Source organism: Mastigoproctus giganteus, chromosome 1, assembly GCF_048544385.1.
Source record: "Mastigoproctus giganteus isolate SK-2022 chromosome 1, ASM4854438v1, whole genome shotgun sequence".
Lineage (NCBI taxonomy): Eukaryota > Metazoa > Arthropoda > Arachnida > Uropygi > Thelyphonidae > Mastigoproctus > Mastigoproctus giganteus.
Genome location: NC_143575.1, coordinates 67,476,791 through 67,501,826, shown reverse-complemented (window position 1 = coordinate 67,501,826; position 25,036 = coordinate 67,476,791). Strand labels below are relative to the sequence as shown.

The 25,036-nt window shown below is 38.8% G+C and overlaps 1 protein-coding gene across 1 annotated transcript in view; it reads right to left on the bottom strand.

The window, feature by feature from the left end:
• The window catches only part of Hibch (3-hydroxyisobutyryl-CoA hydrolase), a 366,114-nt gene that overhangs the window by 206,664 nt on the left and 134,414 nt on the right, over nt 1–25,036 (bottom strand). The window contains exon 4 of the mRNA XM_090380451.1: nt 21,828–21,912. Within this exon, the coding sequence (XP_090236577.1) occupies nt 21,828–21,912 (85 nt within the window). The remainder of the gene's footprint in view (nt 1–21,827; nt 21,913–25,036) is intronic.

Below are 25,036 nucleotides of genomic sequence, written 5' to 3'. Positions count from 1 at the left end.
AGAAATGTCTACAGAGGATGCCCCCAGGAACGTGTGGAATGTGGTCATGGGCAAGTTCCTGAACCTAGACCTGGGGGATGTTTCCACCCAAGCCTTCGCAGACGACTTGATACTGACGGTCACTGGAAACTCCAGAGCTTCCCTGGAAACAACAGCCAACGAAGCCCTTACAAAGCTATAAGAATGGGCCAGCCTCCATAAACTCCATATATCCCCTGAGAAAACTACTTCAATTCTACTCAGAGGAACCCTTCAAATAAGCAGGCTGCCGCAGATTAAAATTGCTGGTAGAACCGTCAAACTGACAACTGAGATAAAGTACCTTGGGGTAATTCTCGACTCCAAGCTCACGTTTTATCCGCATATAGACTACCTTCATCGCAAAGTCAGGAACCACACGGCAATGGTAGTGAGGATCAGCAGGTCTGACTGGGGCCTAAATCGCCACTCACTGCAAATGCTATACAAAGCTGTATTTATTCCCACTATAACCTACTGTGCAGGTGTCTGGTATCATCGTGCACTCATTGTTCGTAACCAAAGGAAGCTCACCTCCATCCAGCGTAATATCCTTCTCACTATCACCCATGCCTGCTGCACAGTAAGCAAGCCAGCGCTCCAAGTCTTGGCAGGAGTTCTCCCTCTGGACCTGCAGATAATTTGCAAAGGCGTGCACTACTGGCTTGCAAAGGGACTCCCTACCACCATCCTGGATTTCACTACGAACCCAGCAAACACCATCAAAGAAGAAAAAAAGCACCTTGCAGACATTCTTAACGCCTGACAAAACAGATGGAATACCACCCCCATAGGTTCCATCACTAAAAAAATTCTTACCTGAAATAGCCCAGATCTACCCTAAAGCCCCAGCATAGCACAGCCCAGGGTTATATACCACTTTCTTGATTACAGGCCATGGATCCATAAATCACAAACTTCCTTCTGTGAACATCGTGGATGACCCTCGCTGTTTTTGTGGTGAAAACAAAGACTGGGATCACCTATTCTATGTTTGCCCGCTCTACGAGGACCTGCGAACGTTGTTCATATCAGAAATACATGCCTTGCCTCGAGGAAATGAACATTTTCTGATCAATGAGGAAGACCAGTACCACGCTTTCTCTGCCTTCGCCCATGATCTTTTCACCAGAAGGAGATCACTGGTACAACATCCTGGAACTGATGCACATTGATCAACACCCTTTCCTCATATACTGAACATCTTCACCTAGATTGTGACCATTTCTAGCTACTTCACCTAGATTGTGACCATTTCTAGCTACTGAACTTGACACTCAGGTCACTTGAATTGTTTCATCCGTGTCTCTCTCTTGATACGCGACTGTCTTCCCAACCTCTAGAGGGCCCTCTTCTTCCATTTCTGCTTAGGTGGGAGATTTCCCCCTCTACCTGCAGAGGATGCCTGCCCTTACATCCTCCATCGCTCTGTCTATACCTCCTTTCCTTTACTCTCTCCGGTACATCCTGTATTCTATTTTTTTTTTTTTTTACTTGGTCTCTTTCCAGGAAGCTCAGGTGACCTGGAGGGACTAGCCAGAGAATTATGGGCAGCCTGGCTACCTCCTAGTGGTGTGTGCAGGCAACGTGGGGTCCCACCAGGGGCCCTGCGGCCAAAAGCCTGGATACCCAACAGAACCCAGCACAATACTTCATTTACAACACAAAAAATTTTTCTGGCTTTCACAGTGATACTGTTTGTCTCCACAGAGTTCATACGACTCAGATGTGGGAAACCACTGGAGGCGCCTTTCCCCCAACACTATGCACACTATGCCTGAGATCAGCTAACTACAACTGGAGTTAGCTGATTTCAAGTTTAGGTAGTAGGGGTTTCCCATAATTCTTCAGCCTCAATCAAAGAGGCGTAAAGAATTCCTCCAATCACATATGGAAATCAGATCATGAGGAAGACTTCCAGACCTCTCCAAATGAGAGGCAGACAACAATGTATTGTGCCAACTAAGCTGCCACGGAGATCTTCTTCCTATATTAAAATTTCTGAAATTCCACCAATTAATTTTCTAATAATTAATTAATTCTGATACTCCATCAAGCATCCTAACATCACAGACACATTCTTAGATGCATTAGCATCTAAGGCTGCATTGTGCTGTATATGTACAAGTGTGCATGTTCATGGACCAAATGTTATGTGGTGAGGCAAAAAAGATTGGAATAACTCACAAGAAAATCCTACTCTCTCTGCTTGAGATCAGTTAACTGAAGCTATGACTAAAGAGGCTTTTAAAAATCCCCCCTATCATTGACAGGATCTGAATCCAGGCTTCTCCAAATGAGCAAAGAGTGGCAAAATAACCAGTGTTGTGGAGGACAATGTGCAATGTTTCTTCTATTCACAAGAGTGAATCAAAAATCGAAATGGGTAATCACAGGCTTGTAAGTCTGACTTCTGTGCCAGGGAAAATAATACAGTCAACAGTTAAAGAAGTAATGCAAGATTCATCTTGCATTTAATGAGAATAACTTTTTAAATCTTATGAAACTTTATCAGCTTTAATGAAAAAAATTTGCTGTGATACATAAAGATGAGCAGGGTGACTAGTGACAACAATCAAGGTATGTTACTTCAACAAGACTTGGATAAATCAGGCAGATGGATTGAAAAATGGCAATTGGGGTTTAACATTAATATGTGCATTAATTACTGTTGTCCAAATGCAAGTACTGTGTTTGGGCAGCAGCAATCTCAGAATGGCTTACAATTTGAGTAGCATCAAACTGATGGTAGTTAATTTGAAAAAGACATAGATGTAACTGTACATTTCATTTTATTTAAGTTAACCAGTAAGCTAGATGCTACCTGTGCTTTCGCACGTATGATTCTAGAGCTCATTGGCTTATGTGATCTAACCAGGGACATGTCAGTTTGGTAATAACAACAATAACAATAAACAGACCATCACTTTTAGTCAACTTAAAATAACAAACAAAATTAAAGATTTGCTGGTGAGACACCTTTAGCCTCGTGGCAGAGACATCACACTCCACACCATGAGTTACCATTCCCCACCACAAGGAGGTAGGTCACTAATATCTGATGCTCACAGGTCAATCCTACTGGACTATCACAAGTGGGAAGAAATAACAGTAATAAACTTTCATTGCCTAGAGTCCTCAAACGGTCACAGCACTCCGATGTCAGTACAGCAGTGAACCATCACACTACTAACACAGTTCTTGATTCTACCAAATCACTACACAGGGGTTGTTGTGGATCTGGGGTTCCCAGATCCACAACAAACTACATCAAAGATCTTAGAGGCAAAGACAGCACACTCAGGAGCACCATGAGGCCACCATTTATGCCAATCAGCACACAAATCCACCCCAAGGCAGAATTACTAGGTCCACTCACCCCAGAGCACCACATACCGACTTCAGTAGCTCTGATTTGCATTTGATTACCGGTTCAGTATTCTATCTGAAGTAGTCTTAATAATTACTGGCTTTAGCTTCTCTGGTTCTTTAAATGGTTCCTGTTGGATGACATCAGCAAAGGCCCTGGATCTTACCCTAGCCAGTTTCTGGGCTTGAGTCAGTCTCAAGATTCTAGTCATGATTCAGATTCTAGTCATGATTATCAGAATTCTCATCCGATCTCTCAGATTATACAGCCATGGTCTCCTTTTGGACAGTACTCTTCATGATCTTGAGCTAGGGCCATGGTCCATTAAGCTGCGACGTTCTAAGGCTGGAGTTCTAAGTCTTTCCAGCTACCTTTTTCTACTCTTGGACTTCCTGTCCTTCTTTCATGGAAATTCTTTTAACACAAACAGGTTTTCTTCAGTGACCAGTTTAACTATACAGTCTCACATGACGTTCACTGAACAGTACAAGACAAGCTGCTAGAATAGTGACCAATTGGAGTTCTGTCAATGATATACAACAACTTTACCAGAACTGGCAAAGAGGTGGGGAGAGAGAGAGAGGGGGGGAGAGTGCAGAATGACAAGAATAATTGGGAGGCAATGGGGTTCTGCAATTTAGAGAACATAAGTCTTACTTATTAAGAGACTGGGATTCTGTAAATTGCAACTCTGTAAACAAGACATATTTAAAGGGACCTAATTTTTTATTTCCACTTCTAACTGAAGTGGAAATAAATTTAAACTGAAAAAAAAAAAAAAAAAGAAAGATGCATGCTGAATCATCCATCCATTTTCACTTTAGACATATGGAAATTTGCATATATCAACTGCTGAAATAAGATTTTATCTGTTTTGGAAGTTGGTAATTAATCTGCAGAAATTTAAAGGCCTGGAAATATATTATTGGAAAGACTGGGCAAATGAAATGGATAAAAAGTTTATTTTATTTTTTTATTTTTTATTTTTTTGGCTGATGCTGTATAAGCAGCTGCATCCATAGCCAGGTGGGCAGGAGCAGCAGTGCGTAGCACATGCTTCTTGATTAGACCGGGGTTCGAGCCGTGACCACCAAATACAGAAAGGTCAGGGAATTACCACCGCATATCCCCGGAGCAATATGGCCATAGTTGCTAGTGCTCCTAAAAAACTCAAATAATAACAATAACAGCTGTATAAGCAAGCTTTTTTTTTTTTTTTTCATGAAATACCTCAAACACGAGAGGTATTAGAACCTATAGTACTTGGTACTGTGCTTGGGTTTCAGGTTGCTAAGACGAAAGAATATATTTGTTGACATTAGACCTGAACTTCTCTAGACTGTAATTCTCAGGAAATATGTACAAAGGAAGGTTGTTCCAGGAAACAGCAGTTGAATGAATAAACGAGGAAGATGAAAAGTTGGTTCTGTGAGTTTGAAGTTGTACAGTAAATGGATGTTGGCTGGTGGCAGCACATGTTTGGACTGCTTTGAAAGAGAGAGTGGGAATAATTGAAGCCAATTCAGAAGAACAGTGCCCATGAAAGTATCTGTAGAAAAGGCAAGCAGCAGAAACAGTACGTCTATCAGACAGCAAGTGGAGAGACTGTTAGAGAGGAGTCATTAATTAACCTAACTGCCCTCTTCTGAATGGAATCTAGAAGCTTGAGAGAGGTTTTGGGGGCACCGCCCCAGATGTGGGAACAATATTCCATGGTAGGGCAGATTTGCGATTTGTACAGAGTGAACAACTGTTTGGAAGAAAAGTAATGCCGAGAATGAAAGAGAAAACCAAGTTTTTTAGATGCAGAGGAAGCAATATTTGTAATGTGCTTGTGCCAAGAGAGAGACTAGAAGTCAGGGTAATCCCCAAAAGAGATATATCAACTTGCCTAGAAATTGAAGTGTCACCAAAGATAAGCATAAGAATCCTTTTTGCAAGATATAAGACAGGACTGAGTTTTAGAAGGATTGAAATCAACTAAGTTGTCTTTGCCATACTGGAGAATTACCTGGAGATCGGCATTTAAGGAATTATTAGCAGATATTCGAGAAGTTGAAGCTGATTGAGCAGGGCAAGGTTTCCCAAAATGGAAAGTGGAATGCAATGTGCTATCATCGGCAAAACTATTGACTGGATAAGATTTCCAGAACGGAAGAAGGTCATTAACATACAAGAGGAAAAGAATGGGGGAAAGAACTGAACCTTGGGTGACACAAGCATTAGTGGAGAAGTTAGAAGACAGAGAGCCATCAACCATCACCCTCAGTGAGCGATCAGAGAGAAAACTGAATACCCAATTACAAAAAACAGTTGGAAAACTATAAGATGGAAGCTTGTTTAGAAGACCTTTATGCCAAACACAATCGAAAGCCTTTGAGATGTCAAGAGCAACTTTCACCAAACCTTTCCACTGAATTTGTCCATAAATGGATAACATAAGACAGAATATCACCAGTGGATCAACACTGGCAATCGTTGATCAGACGGAAGGTTTCTAGGTAGATTAAGAGTTGGCAGTTAATTGGACTGGAGAAATTCAAGTAGCAAAGAGAAGAAGTCAAAGAGCACCAAGTGATTAGTGGAGTTGGGAGAACGGTAGAGACAACAGATGAATTTGACACAATGAGGTAGAGAGATTTTGAGCCAGAGAAGATCGAAAATAGGAGATTCTGAATTACCAAGTCTCTGACAGGGAACATCGGTACGGACATATGCACAAGTACCACCTTTGATGTGAAAGGAATCATACAGCGAATAACTTTAGAAAGAGAAGAAGTAATTGCAATGGGATGATAATTGGATGGGAAGGGATTTGTCACCCTTTTTAGGAACTGGCTCGATATGGGCAAATATCCAAGCAGAAGGAAAAACACCTTTGGAAAAAGAAAGTGAAAACAGGCGGCAAAGAACAGGAGTAAGATCAGAAGCACAGGTTTTGAGAACAAGTGGAGAAATACCATCAGGACCTGGAGCTTTCTTAGCAACAAGATTCGTCAAAATCCTTCTAACATCCTTTTGATGGAAACCCACAGGAGGCATTGAATGGAGCGTGCTAAGAATGGTGGGAGGTGTTTTACAATTATCACTAATACACGAGTTGGAAAAAAAATGGGATGCTAGCAGGTCAGCTTTATCTTTGGCCGAAGTGACAACAGAACCATCTGGTTTTGAGTGGCAGAGATGGGCAAAAGTTGCGGCCAATAGCTTTGGCAAGAGACCAGAATGCTCGGCTACCATTAGGGCAAGAAGCAAGTTTTCTACTCTTAGCCTGTTCAAAATCTAGTTTGGATTGATTAATAACTGCTTTACAATTGTTGCAAGCTTTGGTGTATGGAAAATGAAACAGAAGAATTGGAAACAAGCCAATTACAATATGCAATGTTCTTCTCTTGAACAGCCTAGCACATTTATTGAAAAACCAAGGTTTAGATAAAGGACGAGATTTTAACGTGGAGAGTGGAATAAAGGATTCCATTCCTACAAGAATAATTTCACTGACACGATCTGAGCAAACATTGACATCAGAAATGTTGAAGCAGTAGTCCAACCAAGGAAAAGAAGAAAAGAAATCTCGCAGGTCATCCCATTTTGCCTTCTTAAAGTGCCAAACAACACGAGGTTGGGGATAGCCATGAGATAGAGGCTCCATTGGAGAAGAGACAATCACCAAGTTGTTATCTGAGGTGCCTAAATGACCACTCACTTTAACCGTGTACTTAGAAGGGTTGTTTGTGAGAAAAAGATCAAGCATATTGGCTGTATGGTTGGGATTGTCTGGTATTCTTGTAGGTAAATGAACAATCTGTGCAAGGTCATTAGTAATTGCAAAAGCCTTAGCATCTCGACCAGCTGGGTAAGTGGGACTAACACCTCAGATAACAAGTTATCTGAGGTGTTAACTTGGCACCTTGGTCATTTAGGCACCTCAGATAACAAGTTATCTGAGGTGCCTAAATGACCACTCACTTTAACCGTGTACTTTTTTTTTTTTTTTTTTTTGATTTGGCAGTTGTTGGCGCATCGGCTTCTGTGGCCATATTGCACCTCCCAAGGTTTTTGCAGTACTTTGATCCAAGCCCGAGGCGGGAATCGAACCCGCGACCTTTGGGTTGCCGGGCAGGCACTTTACCCACTCGGCTAGCCCGGTCGGCTCACCGTGTACTTAGAAGGGTTGTTTGTGAGAAAAAGATCAAGCATATTGGCTGTATGCTTGGGATTGTCTGGTATTCTTGTAGGTAAATGAACAATCTGTGCAAGGTCATTAGTAATTGCAAAAGCCTCGGCATCTCGACCAGCTGGGTCAGTGGGACTAGAAAACAGAAGTCAGCTGGAGTTTTGAATATTAAAATCACCAAAGAATATCACCTCACTGTTAGGAAAGTTGGACTGGAGAAAGTCAAGTTGCAAAGAGAGAAAGTGAAAGAACTCCAAGTGATTAGTGGAGTTGGGAGAACGGTAGAGACAACTGATGAATTTGACACAATGAGGTAGAGAGATTTTAAGCCAGAGAAGATAGAAAAGAGGAGATTACCAAGTCTATGACAGGGAATATCGGAAAGGACATATGCACAATTACCACCTTTGATGCGAAAGGCATCATACTGCAAATAATTTGGGCAACTGAGATGAGCAGTAGTTGAATCAACCTATAACTGAAATTCTGTCAGAAAAAGTACATGGGGTCTGGCAGACTGCAAGTGAAAATGGACATCATTGAGATTAGAACTGAGACCACGTATATTTGTGAAATGAACTAGGAAGTGTTTGGGAGGTTTAGATCTTATCACAGATAAGCTTACTGTATTAGTTTGACAATTCAGGGTGTATTCAATAGTAAGAAAAAGTGGGGGGGGGTAGACATGCTGTATGAAGTAATGAAATTTTTGGATATGGCATACAACACATGGTAAGAATATACCCAGATCCTTGACATAACGTGGCCTCGACAATGCCCTCTGCATACACACTACTTAGACTCCCTCCAGTCACTATCTGGCAGAGTAAAGATAGCAAGATTATACGCTAGCTGATCCAGAACCTCCTAAAGAGTTCCAATAGGTTCGGTCCGGTGTACTAACTAGTGGCCAGCCTGTGAACATGGTTTTAGAGCTGTACCCTCGAAATATAAGGAAGATTGGATCTCGCCTTAATGTTCATCGTAACCTCAAAATTCATCAGTCATACTGCATGATGGAAGAGATAGGGAAGGGTTGACCGGAAATTAGCTCTGGAGACTAAACATGCGTTCCACCACTTCAAGCCTCCAATAAGCAAAGTGGTGGTATTGCACTGGTTGACGAGAGTCATCTACCACCTAGTATTGCCTGGTGACACAGAGGGGCGGCATTCCTCCATGTGGTGTGGGCGCCACACCTTGATCCCTGCTTATGTTGGTTCACATCTGGGTTGTTACCCACAGTGCTTGTGTATGGGGGTTATATCCAGGATTACTAACAGTCCCACCATCGTGAAGGTACAAACAGAGGATTTGGCTGTCGCAGACCATCCAGACTTCGCCGAAATTGGGTCCACTTGACTTGAATGTAACCCGAATATCAGTCCCATCAGCGTTTTAGACTCCCAGGTAGCAAGTACAGCTTGTCTGGCATATCTAAGAGAATGTCTGTGACAACCTCAAGGACCATTTTATCAATAGTAATACTAATATGTGTTCAGCAATTTTGAAACAGACAATCCAAAATAAAACTTTATGCCAAGGATTTGAATAAAGTTTTATTTCAAGCTTGGTAGAGTAGATAGAGAAACACATCACACTCAGCCCTTGGAGAAAAAATTTCATTTCATGAAAAGCACGAACGTTTAAGTGGTTTCAAGATTAAAAGGGGAAAAATTTCCATGCAAGGTGTAGAATGTTATGGACAATAAATGAAAAGCACAACTGCTGAAAATATTGAAAGGGTTTGAGATTTAATTTGCCAAGATAGGCATCCCACTATTTTTTATTGCAGAAAAACTGATTCTTTCCTTTCAAAGCTCATAAATCATGTTATAAAATCTGAATGGTGAATTTCTGTCAAATTTGTTCCTTGTCTGTTAATGGATAAAGAAAAGAAATATCAGCTCTGTGTTGGCAACCTCCAAAAAACAAGATAAACCAGATTTCTTGTCAAAGGTCATTACTGAAGTGAAACCTTCATTTACAGATGAAACAAAACAGCGGTCATCAAAATAGAGATGTTTGCAGTAGTCACATTCAAAGGTCACACAAGTTCAGTCAAATGTGAAGGATGTGTTAATCTGTTTTTTTAGTTGCTTTGTGTGCAACAAAGATATACACTGAAAGGACAGAATTCATGGGATACCTGGTTCCTGGGCAACATGACGATCTCACCCCTCTCGCTAATGGACGAACCCACTAGCAAGAGAGGTGATATAGGTACACCGTATCAGTGCATTCATGGAGATGGTAATTCGATGTCAGTATGGTTTTTATTGTTATGTTATTTTGGTTTTTAGGAGCATTAGCAACTAAGGCCATATTGCTCCGGGGATATGCGGTGGTCATTCCCTTACCTTTACGCATCCTCCGTATTTGGTGGTCAAGGGCTCGAACCCCCGGTCTAATCAAGAAGCGTGTGCTACTCACTGCTGCTCCTGCCCACCTGGCTATGAAGGCGCCTGTCACAGTATGGATAAACGTCATGAGTTAACCGACTTTGAAAGAGGAATGATAGTGGGTGCCCAAAGCACTGGTCACTCTATCATGGGGGTGGTACAGAAATTGCACTCTCCCCATTCAACAACATCAAGAGTGTATTGGAAATACGCCATTTCCGGAATAACATCTCATTGTGGAGAGTGCTATGGGCGGAAAAAGGTAGTGGATGAATGTGGCCATCGACATCTGAATCACATTGTTTCAGCCAGCTGGAGAGCGACAGTGGCACAAATCACTGCCGACTTCAACAAGGGAGGTACAGAAAGGTCTCCACCATCAGCGATCATTAGCCACAATAGGTTACGGGAGACACTGATCCACCAGAGTCCCATTGCGAATACCACAACTAGGTGAAAGAACATTGGCACTGGACCTTGGTTGATTGGAGACTGGTCTCCTGTTCGATGAGTCCTGTTTCCGGTTATTTCAAGCGGAAGGGAGGATGCATATCTGGCAGAAACCGCATGAAGCTATGCACCCGTCATGTCAACAAGGAACTGTTCAGGCAGGTGGACGATCAGTAATAGTCTGGGGAGTGTTCAACTGGCACACGTTGGGACCTCTGGAATGTCAAAACGCATCTCTTAATGGTCCAGGTTATGTGTCCATCCTTGCACACCATCTTCATCCCTTCATGGTCATCGTGCACCCACAGGGCAATGGGCTCTTACAGCAGGACAATATGCCTTCCCACAGAGCCGTGGTGACTAGAACATGGTTCGAAGAGCATTCTAGATTTTACCACCATAGAATGGCCTCCCCATTCATGGAGACGAACCCTGTGGAGCATCTTTGGGATGCTGTGGAAAGGTCCATTCGAGCTTTGGATCCTCCACCCAGGAATGCGAAGGAATTATGGACAGTGGTGAAGCAAGAATGGGTGGAAATACCTGTGGAATGCTTTTGTGAAATAGTGGACTCAATGCCTTTCCATATGACTGCCCTTATCTGGGAGAAAGGTGGGCTTATCCGTTACTACATTGGTATCCCATGATTTCTGTCCATTCAGTGCATTATGCCTGCTGTGGGGGAAAATGCTAGCCAAAAGCATCCTGAGTAATAATGAAATGGGAATTGTATGGTTCATTTTTTTCAATCTGACAGTTTCTGTCCAAGAAATAATGCTTGTGACCCTCCTTACATCTCCCTTACTCTCTGAAACCTTGTTTTCTGTGACTTGTTTCCAAAGACAAAATTTAAGCGCAAAGGGTGGAGATTATATGGTGTCGTGACAATTTAACAAAATTGCAGAAGACAGCTCACCATATTAGTACAATATGGTGAGCTGTCTTCTGCTCACCATATTAGTACAATTCAGATAAGTTTCCATGATAAGACTGTAGAATTGCTAGACTTGGTACAAGTCCAAGGAAGTAAGCACCTTTAAGGGATATAATGAAAAACTTTCTAGTTCATATGGACTGGAAATCAATCTCAAATATCTGACAGCAGTTTTTTAATTTGTCAGTGGTGGTACCCTGAATCATGAAAAATATGGCCCACCTGGTCTCAGACCCCCAATTTTCTTTTTTATTTTTGAAAAAAAAGTTTTTGCTTTTTTTTTACATTCTGTTTATTATATACCAATGTTAGACCATTTACTAATGAACTTCAGTGATTTGCTTGTTAATTCAAAGTTCAAGGGACCAAAATATGCTCATTTTGATTTAAACTGACTTCAAGTATTTAAAAAAGGATAAGTCACATCGGTATTACTTGAATGAAATTTTTAGGCAGATACGCTTATAACGATATACAGAATTTCCACAATTCTTTCATTTAAAATATTAAGAATCTTTTAGTTTATCTTGGTAGATGTTTGTGAAACAAAACACTCAATTTTGTTTCTGCAATCACAAATTGTGCAGCTCGATGTATATACTATGGGCTGTATGTTAAAATAAGGCTACTCTTATGCATAATTGTATATAACTGCTGGAGAGAGAGAAAGAGAGAAAGAGAAAAAAAATCCATATTTTTGGATATTATTTACTGTTTAATACATCAATTCATTAAAAAAACAACGTGATATTTCTTTTTTGTAAAGTACAACATGACCAGCTACGTAAGCTGGTCATGTTGTACTTGCACAAAGAAAATTTCCACCATGGGGATACAGTTGGGAAAATGCAAGTTCATTACATTTTATCTTGGTTGTGTGGAACTAAATCTGTTTTTTTTTTTTTCTGTGAATGTAAGTTGTTATATACAGAAGGGATTAACAATTGAAGCCATATGAAAGACAATGATTACAAGGTACTATATACAGCTAGGTCACAATTAATGCAAGTTCGAATAATGCGATATTCGATTTAGTGCGAATTGTATAACGAAACCAGGCCGTGTTTAATGCGAACCAAAATTCAGTTAATGCGAGGCTAGCGCAATTAGTCTCGTATTAGACGATTATCCTCAATTCAGACGTTGTTCCATTTGTTTACCATCGCATGTGCTACTGCTGGTCGTAATATATGTTAGTTTTCGTGATTTGTTATAGTCGTTTTAAGAAGTGCCCATAACAAAATGAAGATTCCTTCAGCTAAAAACACTATGAGCGCAAAAAAGAAGAGGCTCGTTATTAGATTAGAGCAAAAAATTCATGTAATTGAACGACATGAATGTGGTCATAGCAACTCTAAAATAGAACAAGATGTCAGAATGCCTGAATCTACGGTATGGAATATTATAAAACATGTGGGGGAAATAAAATAAAAATGTAAAGTTGCATCAGCTTTTTGTGGTTTGCAAGCATCTACAAGGAATAGAAGTATTACTATGATAGAAATGGAGCGTATTTTAACTGTATGGTGGTGGTTGTTGTTGTTGTTTTTGGTTTTTAGGAGTATTAGCAACTAAGGCCATATTGCTCCGGGGATATACGGTGGTCATTCCCTGACCTTTCCGCATCTTCCGTATTTGGTGGTGACGGGCTCGAACCCCTGTCTAATAAAGAAGCGTGTGCTACGCACTGCTGCTCCTACCCACCTGGCTACAGAGGCGCCTTAACTGTATGGATTGAGGATTGCAATCAAAAACGCATTCCCCTTAGCAGAGCAGACATTCAGAAAAAAGCTTTAAATTTGTTTAAGAGAGTGTAAGAAAAAAAAAATGAAATAGAAGAAATGGTTAGTGCGAGTGCCGGTTGGTTTGATCGATTTAGCATTAGCATTAGTAGAGGCATATGATGCAAGAAAGCAAACTTATGCAGCATCAGCCAAAAAAAAAAAAAAAAAAAACCACTTCACCCCTCCGTTCATTCCAAATACCTGTTCACCAGCTGAGCCTTAATTTATTTAGGCTATCAACTTCCACAACAAGGAATGGAAGTCTGTTCCACCAACCAACTACCTGCTGGCTAAAGGCAAATTTCCACACATCTATCCTACATCTGTCTTTCCTCAATTTGAATTTATGCCCTCTTAGGTGATTATTCTGAGCAAGAGGAAGAATCCCATCAGCATTGAGCATGCTCAAACCAGTCAGGGCTTTATACACCTCTATCAGATCACCTCGCTGGTGCCTAGTCTCCAGACACTGCAATAGGCAAAACTTAAGCCTTTCTTCGTAAGAGCAACCCTTTGTTCCGTTCACTAATCTTGTTGCCCTTCTCTGTACTCATTCCAGCAGCTCTACATCCTTCTTGAAATGAGGCCTCCAGACCTGTATACAGTACTCAAGGTGTGGCCTGACCATTCCCTTATACATGGGAATAATCACCTCCTTATCCCTGCTAGAAAAATTCCTGTATATCAACAAGACACCATGAGCTATTCTTGCAGCCCATCTGCACTGCTCAGAGAACTTCATATCTGCTGGCACAATTAACTCCAGGTCCTTTTCATTCTCTACCACTGTCAGTGTAGTACCACAGAGTTGATAGGTTGCTCTGGGGTTGCTGTTTCCCATATGTAGTACTTTACATTTGTCAAGGTTAAACTTCATTTGCCACCTCTCAGCCCATCTGCTTAACCTTTCAAGATTCTGTTGCAGCAGCATAACGTCAGTAGTGTCCTTAACAACCCTGCCAACCTTTGCATCGTCTGCAAACTTGGACATTAAGCTCGGTATACCATCATCAATATTATTTATAAATACAGAAAACAATAATGGACCCAACACTGAACCCTGAGGGACTCCAGTAATAACATTAGTCCACAATGAGCAGTGTCCATTGATTACCACTCTCTGTCTTCTCCCCCCTCAACCACCCCTTTATCCAATGCCACACTACTCCAATTTGTGCAGCAGTCTTCCATGTGCAACAGTATCAAAAGCCTTTCTAAGATCCAAGCATATAATATCAAAGTTATTCCCTGCGTCCAGTTCTTTTGTGACTGCATCATAGTATCCAATCAAATTGGTCCGGCAAGACTTCTCCTTAACAAAACCATGCTGTGTCCGAGTTATAACTGAAGTCTTGTCTAGATGATCCAGTGCTTCTTTAAACAGTGCCTCCATTAATTTTCCTGGAACAGAAGTTAAACTTAGAGGTCTATAATTACTTGATTCAGCCTTAGATCCTCCTTTGTGGGCTGCGGTCACATTTGCACATCTCCAGTCTATGGGTACCTCCCCTGAGTCCAAGGAAGCTCTCTATTATGGCTTTAATATAACTGGATAGATCCCATCCACCCCAGGTGACTTTCTTGCACTGCTCAGAGAACTTTATCTTCAACAATTTCTTCTCCACTTTACTCTTAGTTATTACAAGATTATCTAGATTACTGCCGTAGTTGAATACACCTCTGGCATTCCCCTCGCAGAATAACTCCTCATGTGTGAATGTCGATGCAAAATATTCATTTAGTTTGTTAGCTACCTGAGCAGGATGAACAGTTGAACTATCGATATCAAGTGGACCAATCTGATTCATCACCTTCCTTCTAGAGTATACATAAGTAAAGAACTCTGCTGTTTTTCTTTACATCCCTTGCCAAAGATTTCTCGTTATATGCCTTCGCCTGCCTAACCTCCTTTGTAACTTGATTACAGATCAACCTGTATCTATCATAGGCTTCTGTGTCACGTGTTAATTTATATGTATCCCATGCATTTTTCTTCTCTGCCATATGTCTCATTAGTTCATCTGACATCCACTTAGGCCTAAACCTTGAACAATATTTCTTAGTTGGTATGTAAAGCCTAGTAGCTTCCAAGATAAGTTCTTTGAATGCTTCCCATTTTGAATTTGCTGTTGGTAACATCATCAGTTGGTCCCACTGTATAGAATTTAAATACTGTCTCAGACCATTGTAGTCACCTTTACGAAAACAATAACCCTTCCCTTTAACCCTGATGGTAATTATCTCTTTCAGTAAATCCCACTTCAGCACACTGTGATCAATGCCCCCTAGTGGTTCCTTTATCTGCAGATTCCTAATGCATGAAGAATCACCTACTGATAATCAAATCAAGAGTATTACTCCCTCTAGTTGCCTCCCAAACATTCTGATGTAGAAAACAATCATCCAATAAATCCACAAAAGCCTTGCTAGTGTGTGAGTGATCAACCCACAAATTCCAGTCAATATCTGGGAAATTAAAATCCCCCATTATAAGACTCTGATTTACTGGCCAACTCTATTTCCCTGTACAGTTTCTTATTATACTCATCAGAGTCATTAGGCCTATAGCACACTCCTACTCTCAATTTTGATCTCCCAATGCTTATGTCACACCAAACTGACTTGACACTGCACTGTCCAGCGATGTCGACTGGCTTCACTTCCTCGGATTTTATGTGTTTCTTAACTAAAAGCATAACCCCCTCCTCCTTTCCTATCCTGTCTATCCTTTCTGTAGACGTTGTACTCCCCAAATTCCAGTTCTGCATTCCTTATTTCTGTGTGACACCATGTCTCTGATATCCCAACAATATTCGCCTTTGATGCTTTGAGCAATATCTCAAATTGATCAAATTTATTTACCAAACTCCTACCATTGGTGTACACGCAAGTATACATGCACCTGTTTCTATTCTTAGCTACCCTAACACAACCCATGTGTTTTCTTGTACTACAATGACTCCCAGCAGTGTCTGAAATATCCTGCATCTTGTTTTTCAGGCTTCTGCTCATTCCAATAGAAGCAGTGCAAGAATCACTTTCACCTCTGCCAGTGGCTACTGTTAATCTATTAGTCCTTGTATCCTCCCAAGCTGCAGTTTTCCGACCCACCTAACACTGCCTCGATAGCATCAGCAAATATCCTTGCACCCTTTCTATTTAAGTGTATCCCATCCCTGTAGAAGCAGTCTCTCCTGTTAACAAGTACAGACCAGGCTGAAAAAAATTCTACCCCTTGAGCCTTGCACAATCTTTCCAGGGCCAAATCGATCGACAAGCTCTCATCACATACTCCCTCCTATTGTGTTTGGACAGAATTGCAGACACTTTCAAATTCAACCCGAATTCACGGCTTTTTTTCAACAGTGACCTGTACTTGTTAAGTAATTCTGCCGGTCTCCTACTCTTAATATCATTAGTGCCAACGTGTACAACTATATCACCTTTTGTGCCCTTAAAAGATGATATTCGCTCTACAACATCATCAACCTTTGCCCCTGGCAGACATACCCTGGTCCTGTTCCACCTATCTTTTTTACAAAGCATGTTCCCCGTTTCCCTGACAATAGAGTCACCAACAACTACTAGTTCCTTCGGGACCAGCGCATTCTGCATTGGGGGTTGTCTCTGTGTCACGCGATGCCCAAGTGCAAGCTCTGGCGTTGATGTGGGCAGCTGAGAGCTTGATGGGCCCCTCAATTTAGTTTCTTCGAGGGCATCCACCCTGTCCTTCAAGCTCTCATATAGGCCCATAAGAACGCCGAGTTGTTGCCTGATATCGATACACTCCTTGCATCGCGCACACACAAAGACATCCCCCTTGGCAGTATCATGTCCCGTACCCGATTGCTCCACAAACATCATGCAAGCAGTGAATTTTAAAAGGCTGTGATTCAGAGGGCAACTGTCCCCCTCAGTTCTCCTCTAAGCCACAGAACTCCCATTAGCTTGAGCCTTTTGCTTTGATGCTCTGGTCTGAGTCATGATTTCTATTTAATTTCAATAAAATTTCAATTTCAGTACAAAATTATAACCCTAAACTTGTATCCCAACACAGTTATAACGCTATATATATTTTTCTGTATCAAGTATTATCTACGAGTTCCGTTTATATAACTTCCATATCAAGTTATGTATTAATTAATTATGTTACGTTTGTAATCTAAGTCGTTAAATGTATTTAGTTAAAAGTACAATTTAATTGACAATGAAGTTTAACAAAATTAATAGATTTTACTGATTAATTGACAATATTATATTATACACTATACTATACTAACCTAACGCTATCTAGTTCGGGATATAACGTTGTATCATATAACAGTGGCGGGAAGTTACAAACGGTAAATCTACGGACACTTAAGTATTAATTAACTTCCAAATCTCGCTGTCTCAATTCAGAATAAACTAACGATCCTGACTAGGTCTATAAGCTACTTATAGAAAATAATTTGATGTAACATTTGGTCAATAAAGCGGCTAAATATGGCTAAAAAACTTCTCGTTCAGCGGAGCTGCAACTTGTAACACGTGGATTTGATACCCTTGCCGATACTTTTACGCAATTACAAGGCTGAGTAAAGAATAAATACACCAGATTAATCAGAAAATCACAAAATAATGTTATACAGTGGTACCTTGGATTGCGAGTAACTTGGTCTGCGAGTGTTTTGCAAGATGAGCAAAAATTTTAATAAATTTTAACTTGATAAACGAGCAAGGTCTTGCAATACGAGTACAGTTAGTCCTCGTATAACACGTGTTTACACTATACGAATTCGATCATACACGATTTATAAATACCGGAACGATATCTTATATAACATGAACCGAATTCACTTATGCACGCTTTGCCTTTGTGTTTACAAGAAATGGCAGTCGAATGCAGAATCACCCCAACCGAACGCAACACGATAGGAATGAAGAGAAGATTCTGAAAATGTATTTATGTTTTTTATATCAGAGATGAGGAAACACATTTCACCATAATAACGTAGAAATCAACACAATTCCAGCTATCGGTATAATCGCAAATGCAAATGCCATTAGATAAGAGTTTACTACCAGTTTATAACAAATTCCACTAGCAGGCACGCAACTGGGAATTGTTTTTATTTTTTTATGGTAGTAACCCCTAGAAATGTGCTTTAGTAAAATGTGAGGTGTTAATAGTGTATCTCTGCCTTTACGGTGTTGTTTATTCAGTTACTACACGCGTGCAGCTTTGTTTATGTGTATCAAGCGAGCCTCCTCATTTTGTAATAGTGCGAGCGATGAATCTGTTTAACGACAATGCAATGTCATATTTCTGTGAAATCCTCAAAATGAGGCAAAAGCAAGTGTCATTGGATAGGTTCCTTGTTAAAGTCACAAAAAGAAAAAGTCAACAGATAGCAGTGATTCCGTTAATGATAGTGAAAGTCATCCTACCCAATAATTAATAAATTCGATTGCTTTATGTATATTAAATTTAAATATTAAAAATATAAAAAGGTATGTATGTATTTTGTATTAATCATTTTTACAGTATATGAATATTTTTGAGTTTTGGAAATCATCTGGGTTTCCATTATTTCTTATGGGGAAATCCGCTTTGATATACGAGTGCTTTGGATTACGAGCACATTTCCGGAACGATTTATGCTCGCAAACCAAGGTACCACTGTACTACTAAATTTAAATCAAAAGTTTTAGAAAAACAATAATTTCAAATCGATAAATAAGAAAATCCACTTGGCGGCTTTGAACATGTCTCAAATGTCTCGATTTAAAAATAGAGTTCAGCTGCATAATGTTAAAATTATCGGTGAGGTGGCTAGTGCAGATGAGGATGCAGCATCTAAATATCCTGATGTTTTAAAAAAATAATCGAAGATGGTGGATACACTGATCAACAAATATTTAATGTGGATGAAACCGGTTTATTCTGGAAACGGATGCCTTCCAGAACTTACATTTCTAAGAAAGAAAAAACTCAACCTGGATTTAAAGTGTCTAAAAGATCACCTTTTATTGGGAGGTAATGCTCAAGGCGATTTTAAATTGAAACCGATGCTTGTTTATCGGTCTCCAAATCCTCACGCTCTAAAAGGCTACAACTATAGATCACTTCCAATTATTTGGCAATCAAATAAGAAAGCATGGGTGACCCAAACTGTGTTCACTGACTGGTTTCAAGCTATTTTTGCCCAGCTGTTGAAAAATATTGCAAGGAAAGCAACATCTAATTTAAAGTTCTACTAATTTTGGATAATGCTCCAGGTCATCCAACTACTCTCGGTTCATTATGTGAAATGTAAAAATCATTTTTTTGCCGCCAAACACAACATCTTTGTTGCAGCTCATGGATCGAGGGACCATCGAAACATTTAAGGCCTACTACATAAGAAAAACATTTGAACAAGCAATTGCTAAAACTACAGGAGACGATGCAATTTCCTTAACAGAGTTCTGGAAAAATTATAACATTAGACATGCAACAGAAAATATTCAGCATGGTTGGCAACAAATAACTGCACACAACTGTGTGGAGTGTGGAAGCGCATTCTGCCTCATTAGTAGTAGTGGTTTTGAAGAAACTGTTATAGAAGAAATAACAAATATTGGAAGAGAACTTGGATTTGATGAACTAAAAAATGATGATGTTTGGGAACTGCTCAATTCACACTCGGAAGAATTGACTGATGATGATCTCCTACTTTTAGATCAACAAAGAGCATTTGAAGAAGCCGACAATAATGCCATAGAATGAGATAATGTGCAAGTGAAGGAGTTCACTCTCAAGGAATTCAACGATATCTTTCGAGTCGTGAAGCAAAAATTATGGATGCTGACCCTAACCTCGATCGACGCATGCAAATTCGCTGAGATGTGGATAACGCACTCTGCATCTACCAGCATATGTATGGAGATTTAAAGAAGGAGAAAACAGTTCAGTCTACGGTGCTAAAATATTTTGAAAGACAATAAAGATGTTTTCGTCGGTGTAAGCTTACCTTTAGGAATGATATTTAGAATTTTTTTTGTTTTTATTTTGCTTTCTATAATTACAGTACTATATGACTTTGTTAATGATAAATTTCAATTATAAGTACATGTATATTCTTTTTATCCTTTATTGCAATATTTCGTTAATAAACATATAACAACTTACGTTTAAAATCTTTCATTACCTATTTCCGTTGAGCTGGAACCAATTACGGTATTTTGCACACAATTATAACTTTGAATAATGCGATTACTTCATGGGATTCATTAGTCACACTAATCACAACCTAGCTGTACTAATATATATAAAATATAACAAAAAAAAAAAAAAAAAAAAGGAAGTCAATTTGCAAGTCATTGGAATTGTCCAATTCGAATAGTAGGTGACAAAATTTTTTATATTGTTTAACTTGGTTAAGTTACTTTTAAGTTACTGGTTTTACCTAACTAGTAAATTAATTTATGCACACAAAAAATAGATTTAATTCCACAGAACCAAGGTAAATTTTCACAACTGCATAGTTAAACATATATTTCTCTCTCTTTTAGTAATCATTTATTCACTAAGTAACTAAGTAATTTAGTGAATAAAAGATGTTGCTAAGAGAGAGAGAGAGAGAGTCAGAAGTAGAAGGGAATCACAAAAGAAAGCGAAGAATAATGATGATATCCAGCTCAGGACCGTGGGTTTGCCAAACCCATACTCACCAGATGTGAGCCCCTCGGGTAATACAAGGAAAATGTTAGGAAGTCAAAGATATGTGCCATATAGAAAACAAGTAACGGCCATCCTGATCACCATGTAAACCATTGGTATGGTGTCAAAGGGCCTCTATAAGAACCTAGCAGCAATAGGCCTCCCAGAGAACACTTACATGTAACTCCAGAAAGCTCAATTCTGAATACCTGTGGGATAGTAAGGGAGTTCCTCGAGCAAAAGTAATAATAAGAATAATAACAGTAGCTGGATACAACCAACTGCTACATGCACTTGGTACCAGTATTCGTCATGAAGCAGAAAAAATTCCATAAAGGAGAAAAAGGTTTTTTTCAATAATAATGTGTCCTACACTGCATTAATTTTGTTGAAGCCCTTATGCCATCCAACAAAACAGTGCTCTGTGTCAAAAAGCAAGGATTGTGAATTTGTAGTTTGGAGAAAACAGTATTGTATGCTTTGCTTTGTATGTTTCATTTCAACTATGTACGAAGCTTTAAAAGAAGGTTGGAGCACAACACTATCAGCTGCCTACTAGAAATTAACAGAAAGTCTTCCCAATGCATTGAAGAATTCATTACAACCAAAGTAATACCAACATGTTATAAATTTCCTTGAATAAATATACACATTGTTCATAACTAAATATTATTAAAATTTTATTTAAGTAATATTTTTTAATTTAAAATACGACTTCAATTAAATGTAATTCAAAATATGACTTCAATTAAATGTAATTCAAAATATGATTTAAATAAAAATGTTAAGCCTAAACATAAGCAATGATAGGAAAGGAAATTCAAGATAGCCGAGATTAATAAATACATATGTGGGAATACTGTTAACTTAAATGTTATTTTTTGTCACGATAAGTGAAAAACTTCTCATATACAGTTTATTCACAGTAGTCCAAGTGTACAAAAATATCTTTAAACAAGATATATTTTCTAGACTTAAACCATTAAAATCACAATAATTTCAACTTACATATTATATCTCCACCGGCACAAAAGGCTTTTTCTCCATTACCTTTCACAAGCACCATATCAATTTCTGGATCTATGTCCCATGCCTAAAATTGAAAAGATAAGTTTAATATAGTATAGTTATGGTTTCACTTTTGGAAGCTATATTCCAGTATAAGCTTGTATGCGCATTTCTATAAAAATCTGTGAAGCACTGAGATGATGAAAGGAAAGGTTAAAAAAAAAAATCGCATGTATACTCTGTACGCACGAAAGATGTTTTATGTGTAAACATCTTTAATGACACCTACTAAATTTCAAACAGCTAGAATCGAAATCATGAATGATGTAATTTATGCTCACGCCTGCTACTTACTCTACCGAATCAATGTTAGTGATAAATAGGATACACACGCCTGCTGCTTACTCTATCCAATCAATGTTTGGAAGAGTTTAGGCTAATAGCCTAATTACCCATTTGATCATAGCCATTTGTTGAATAGTATGATTCTAACAATACAGTCATCCCTCGATTTGCAAGGTTTTTTATTGCACAGTCAGGTGTTTACTACCAAAATTTTAGACTGCACGTTTACGAAGCTTCAAACATAGGAATGAAGAGCAGATATTGAAAATTTATGTTTTTAACATGATTAAAGATTTCACTGAAGGAGAAAGCCATTCACCATAATAATGTAAAATCCCACAGAATTCCAGCTGTTGCTATTACTGCAAATGCAATAAGTTTGAGTTTACTACCCATTTTTAATAGATTGCACTAACAGAAAAGCCCAATAAACCAGAAAGTGCAAATTGTTTTTATTGTTTTAACGGAAGCATCGTATTGAACACACGAGTAGCAAGTGGCAAGTTTTTTTCATTTTTCTATCTATCAGCATACTTTTTATGTGGATTGCTGAACATTTTTCGATGCAGAAAGTCCAATTACATAACTTCGGACTGATGTTACATTATTTATATATTTTTTATATGACTGAAGATTTCTGTGAAGGGGACACACATTTCACTATAACTTAAAAATCCACAGAATTCCAGCTATTGGCATTATCGCAAATTCAATAAGATCGAGTTTACTACTCATTTATAATGAATTGCACTAACAGAAAAGCCCAGTAAACTGGAAAGTGCAAATTCTTTTTATTGTTTTATGGTAGTGACCTCCAGAAATGGGCTTTAGTAAATTGTGAGCTCACAAGTAAATAGTGGAGTGATAATAGTGAGTTTTCGTCTTAACCTGTGAAGTCCTTTTCAGAAAATTTAATTTAGACTGTTATCATGGTGCCAACTAAGAGAATAAGTGACAGCGGTACTAGTCAATCTATCAAGAAAAGGAATGCGATCCAATAAAGGAGAAAGCCAGAATATGAGAAGCGGTGAAGGAATTAGCACCAATGAAGTCAACTATAATAACCAAGGCTACGAAATACATATCAGTTTTTACAGCACAATAAGATGCGTTTTTTTCTTCCTTTTAGGTTTTCTTTTCTTGTTTGCCACTCTGGCTACTTTACCGCTGTCCCCAGATAAAGTTTTTAATTGAACTAATTAAAAAAATATAACTATTTTTCTTCATTCTTCTGAGGATATTATGTGGTTTTTGTAATTTTGGCATATTTTATTAGTCATTCCCGAGTTCATAAAACTCGACTTAAGTAAGAAGTCCTGGAATGTATCTCTTACGTATGTCGGGGACTTACTGTATTTTTGGATTATCTGGGAATTTTTTTTTACCGTCTATCCCAGAAAATCGAAAGTCTACTGTATTAAGAATAATTTTGTTAAGTAAAATACCAATGACAGACTTAAGTAACTGTTCTAAAGTTATTCCTGGAAGGTGAGCATTTTACAAGAAGTAAAAAATCTGAATTTGACAAGTATTTTGTGAAATTTTGGAATAAAATATGCAAAAAGAGAAATTTATAATTATTAATATTTAGTTCCAATTTCTTGTTTAAAGTTAACAATTTTTTAGTGATAATATCAGAAGGGAAGACATCAGTTAGTATCACTTTCACGTAACTTTTTGTTTAAAGTATCTATACAGAAAGCCTTGCATATAAAAGCATAGTTGTTAGAGGCTTTGTCTATCTGTGTAATAACAAAATGGTCCTGCATTTCTTGTAACTGTATTTTAATCTTAAAAAAATTGTAATATCTAACAGGATTATATGCATAGAGTATATTTTGGAAAAAATGATATAAAAGATCTGAAAAACAATATTAATCCAAACTTGAAAGGCCTCAACTGTTGTATTACCTTTATATTCCATAGCAAAACAAGTCTAAGAGGTCTCGATAGAATGTTTTTGAAAAAAGGAAGTTACATTTTGGAGTTAATCTAAATTTGAAGCCTCCGTAAAAGAAAATCTCTCTGAGTTCTGGATGGGGTACAATATCTAGATTACTAGAAATAATGTGTCCATAGTTTAAGATCTACAAAAAAAAATTTAATTTTGGTATCTACATATACAGTTATTTGTATTAGAAGAATTAGGGTTTAAGTTTATCATTATTAGCAATATGGTGCAAGGAAGCCTGAGGCTTATGTGTGCACCAGCCAAAAATTAAAATTCCCGAGTTACCTTGAGAGAGAGAGAGAGAGAGAGAGAGAGAGAGAGAGAGAGAGAGAGAGAGAGAGAGAGAGAGAGAAAATCAGAAGTGGAAAGGAATCACCAAGAAAGAGAAGAATAATGATATCCAGCTCAGTGCAGTGGGTGTGCCAAGCCCATACTCACCAGATGTGAGCCCCTGGGATGAAATGGACACACATTTTTAATTACAAGCTAATAAGCCAAAGGAAAAGGGAAATACTACGCAGCGTAGAAGGGAACAAATTACATTAGGAATCGGACTGTTGGATAAGAAGAGAAACACATGGATTAGGCAGCAAACTCGAGTAAAGGACATTCTTATCAAATTTAAACTGAAGTGGACTTGGGCAGGACACATAGCTCGAAGACATGATGACAGATGGACTAAGAAAATAACAGAATGGTACCCACAAGAGGAGCTAAAATGAAACCTGGAAGACAGCAATGGAGATGGACAGATGAAATTCAAGAGTTCATGGGCAGTAAATGCCCATGAAGCCATTGCACAAAATAGAAGAAACCAGAAAGTTGCTGGAGAGGTCTTCACCCTACAGTGGATTGAAAATGGCTGATGATGATGAAGCCAAAAGGTTTTGAATATTTGTATCTGATTTTAACA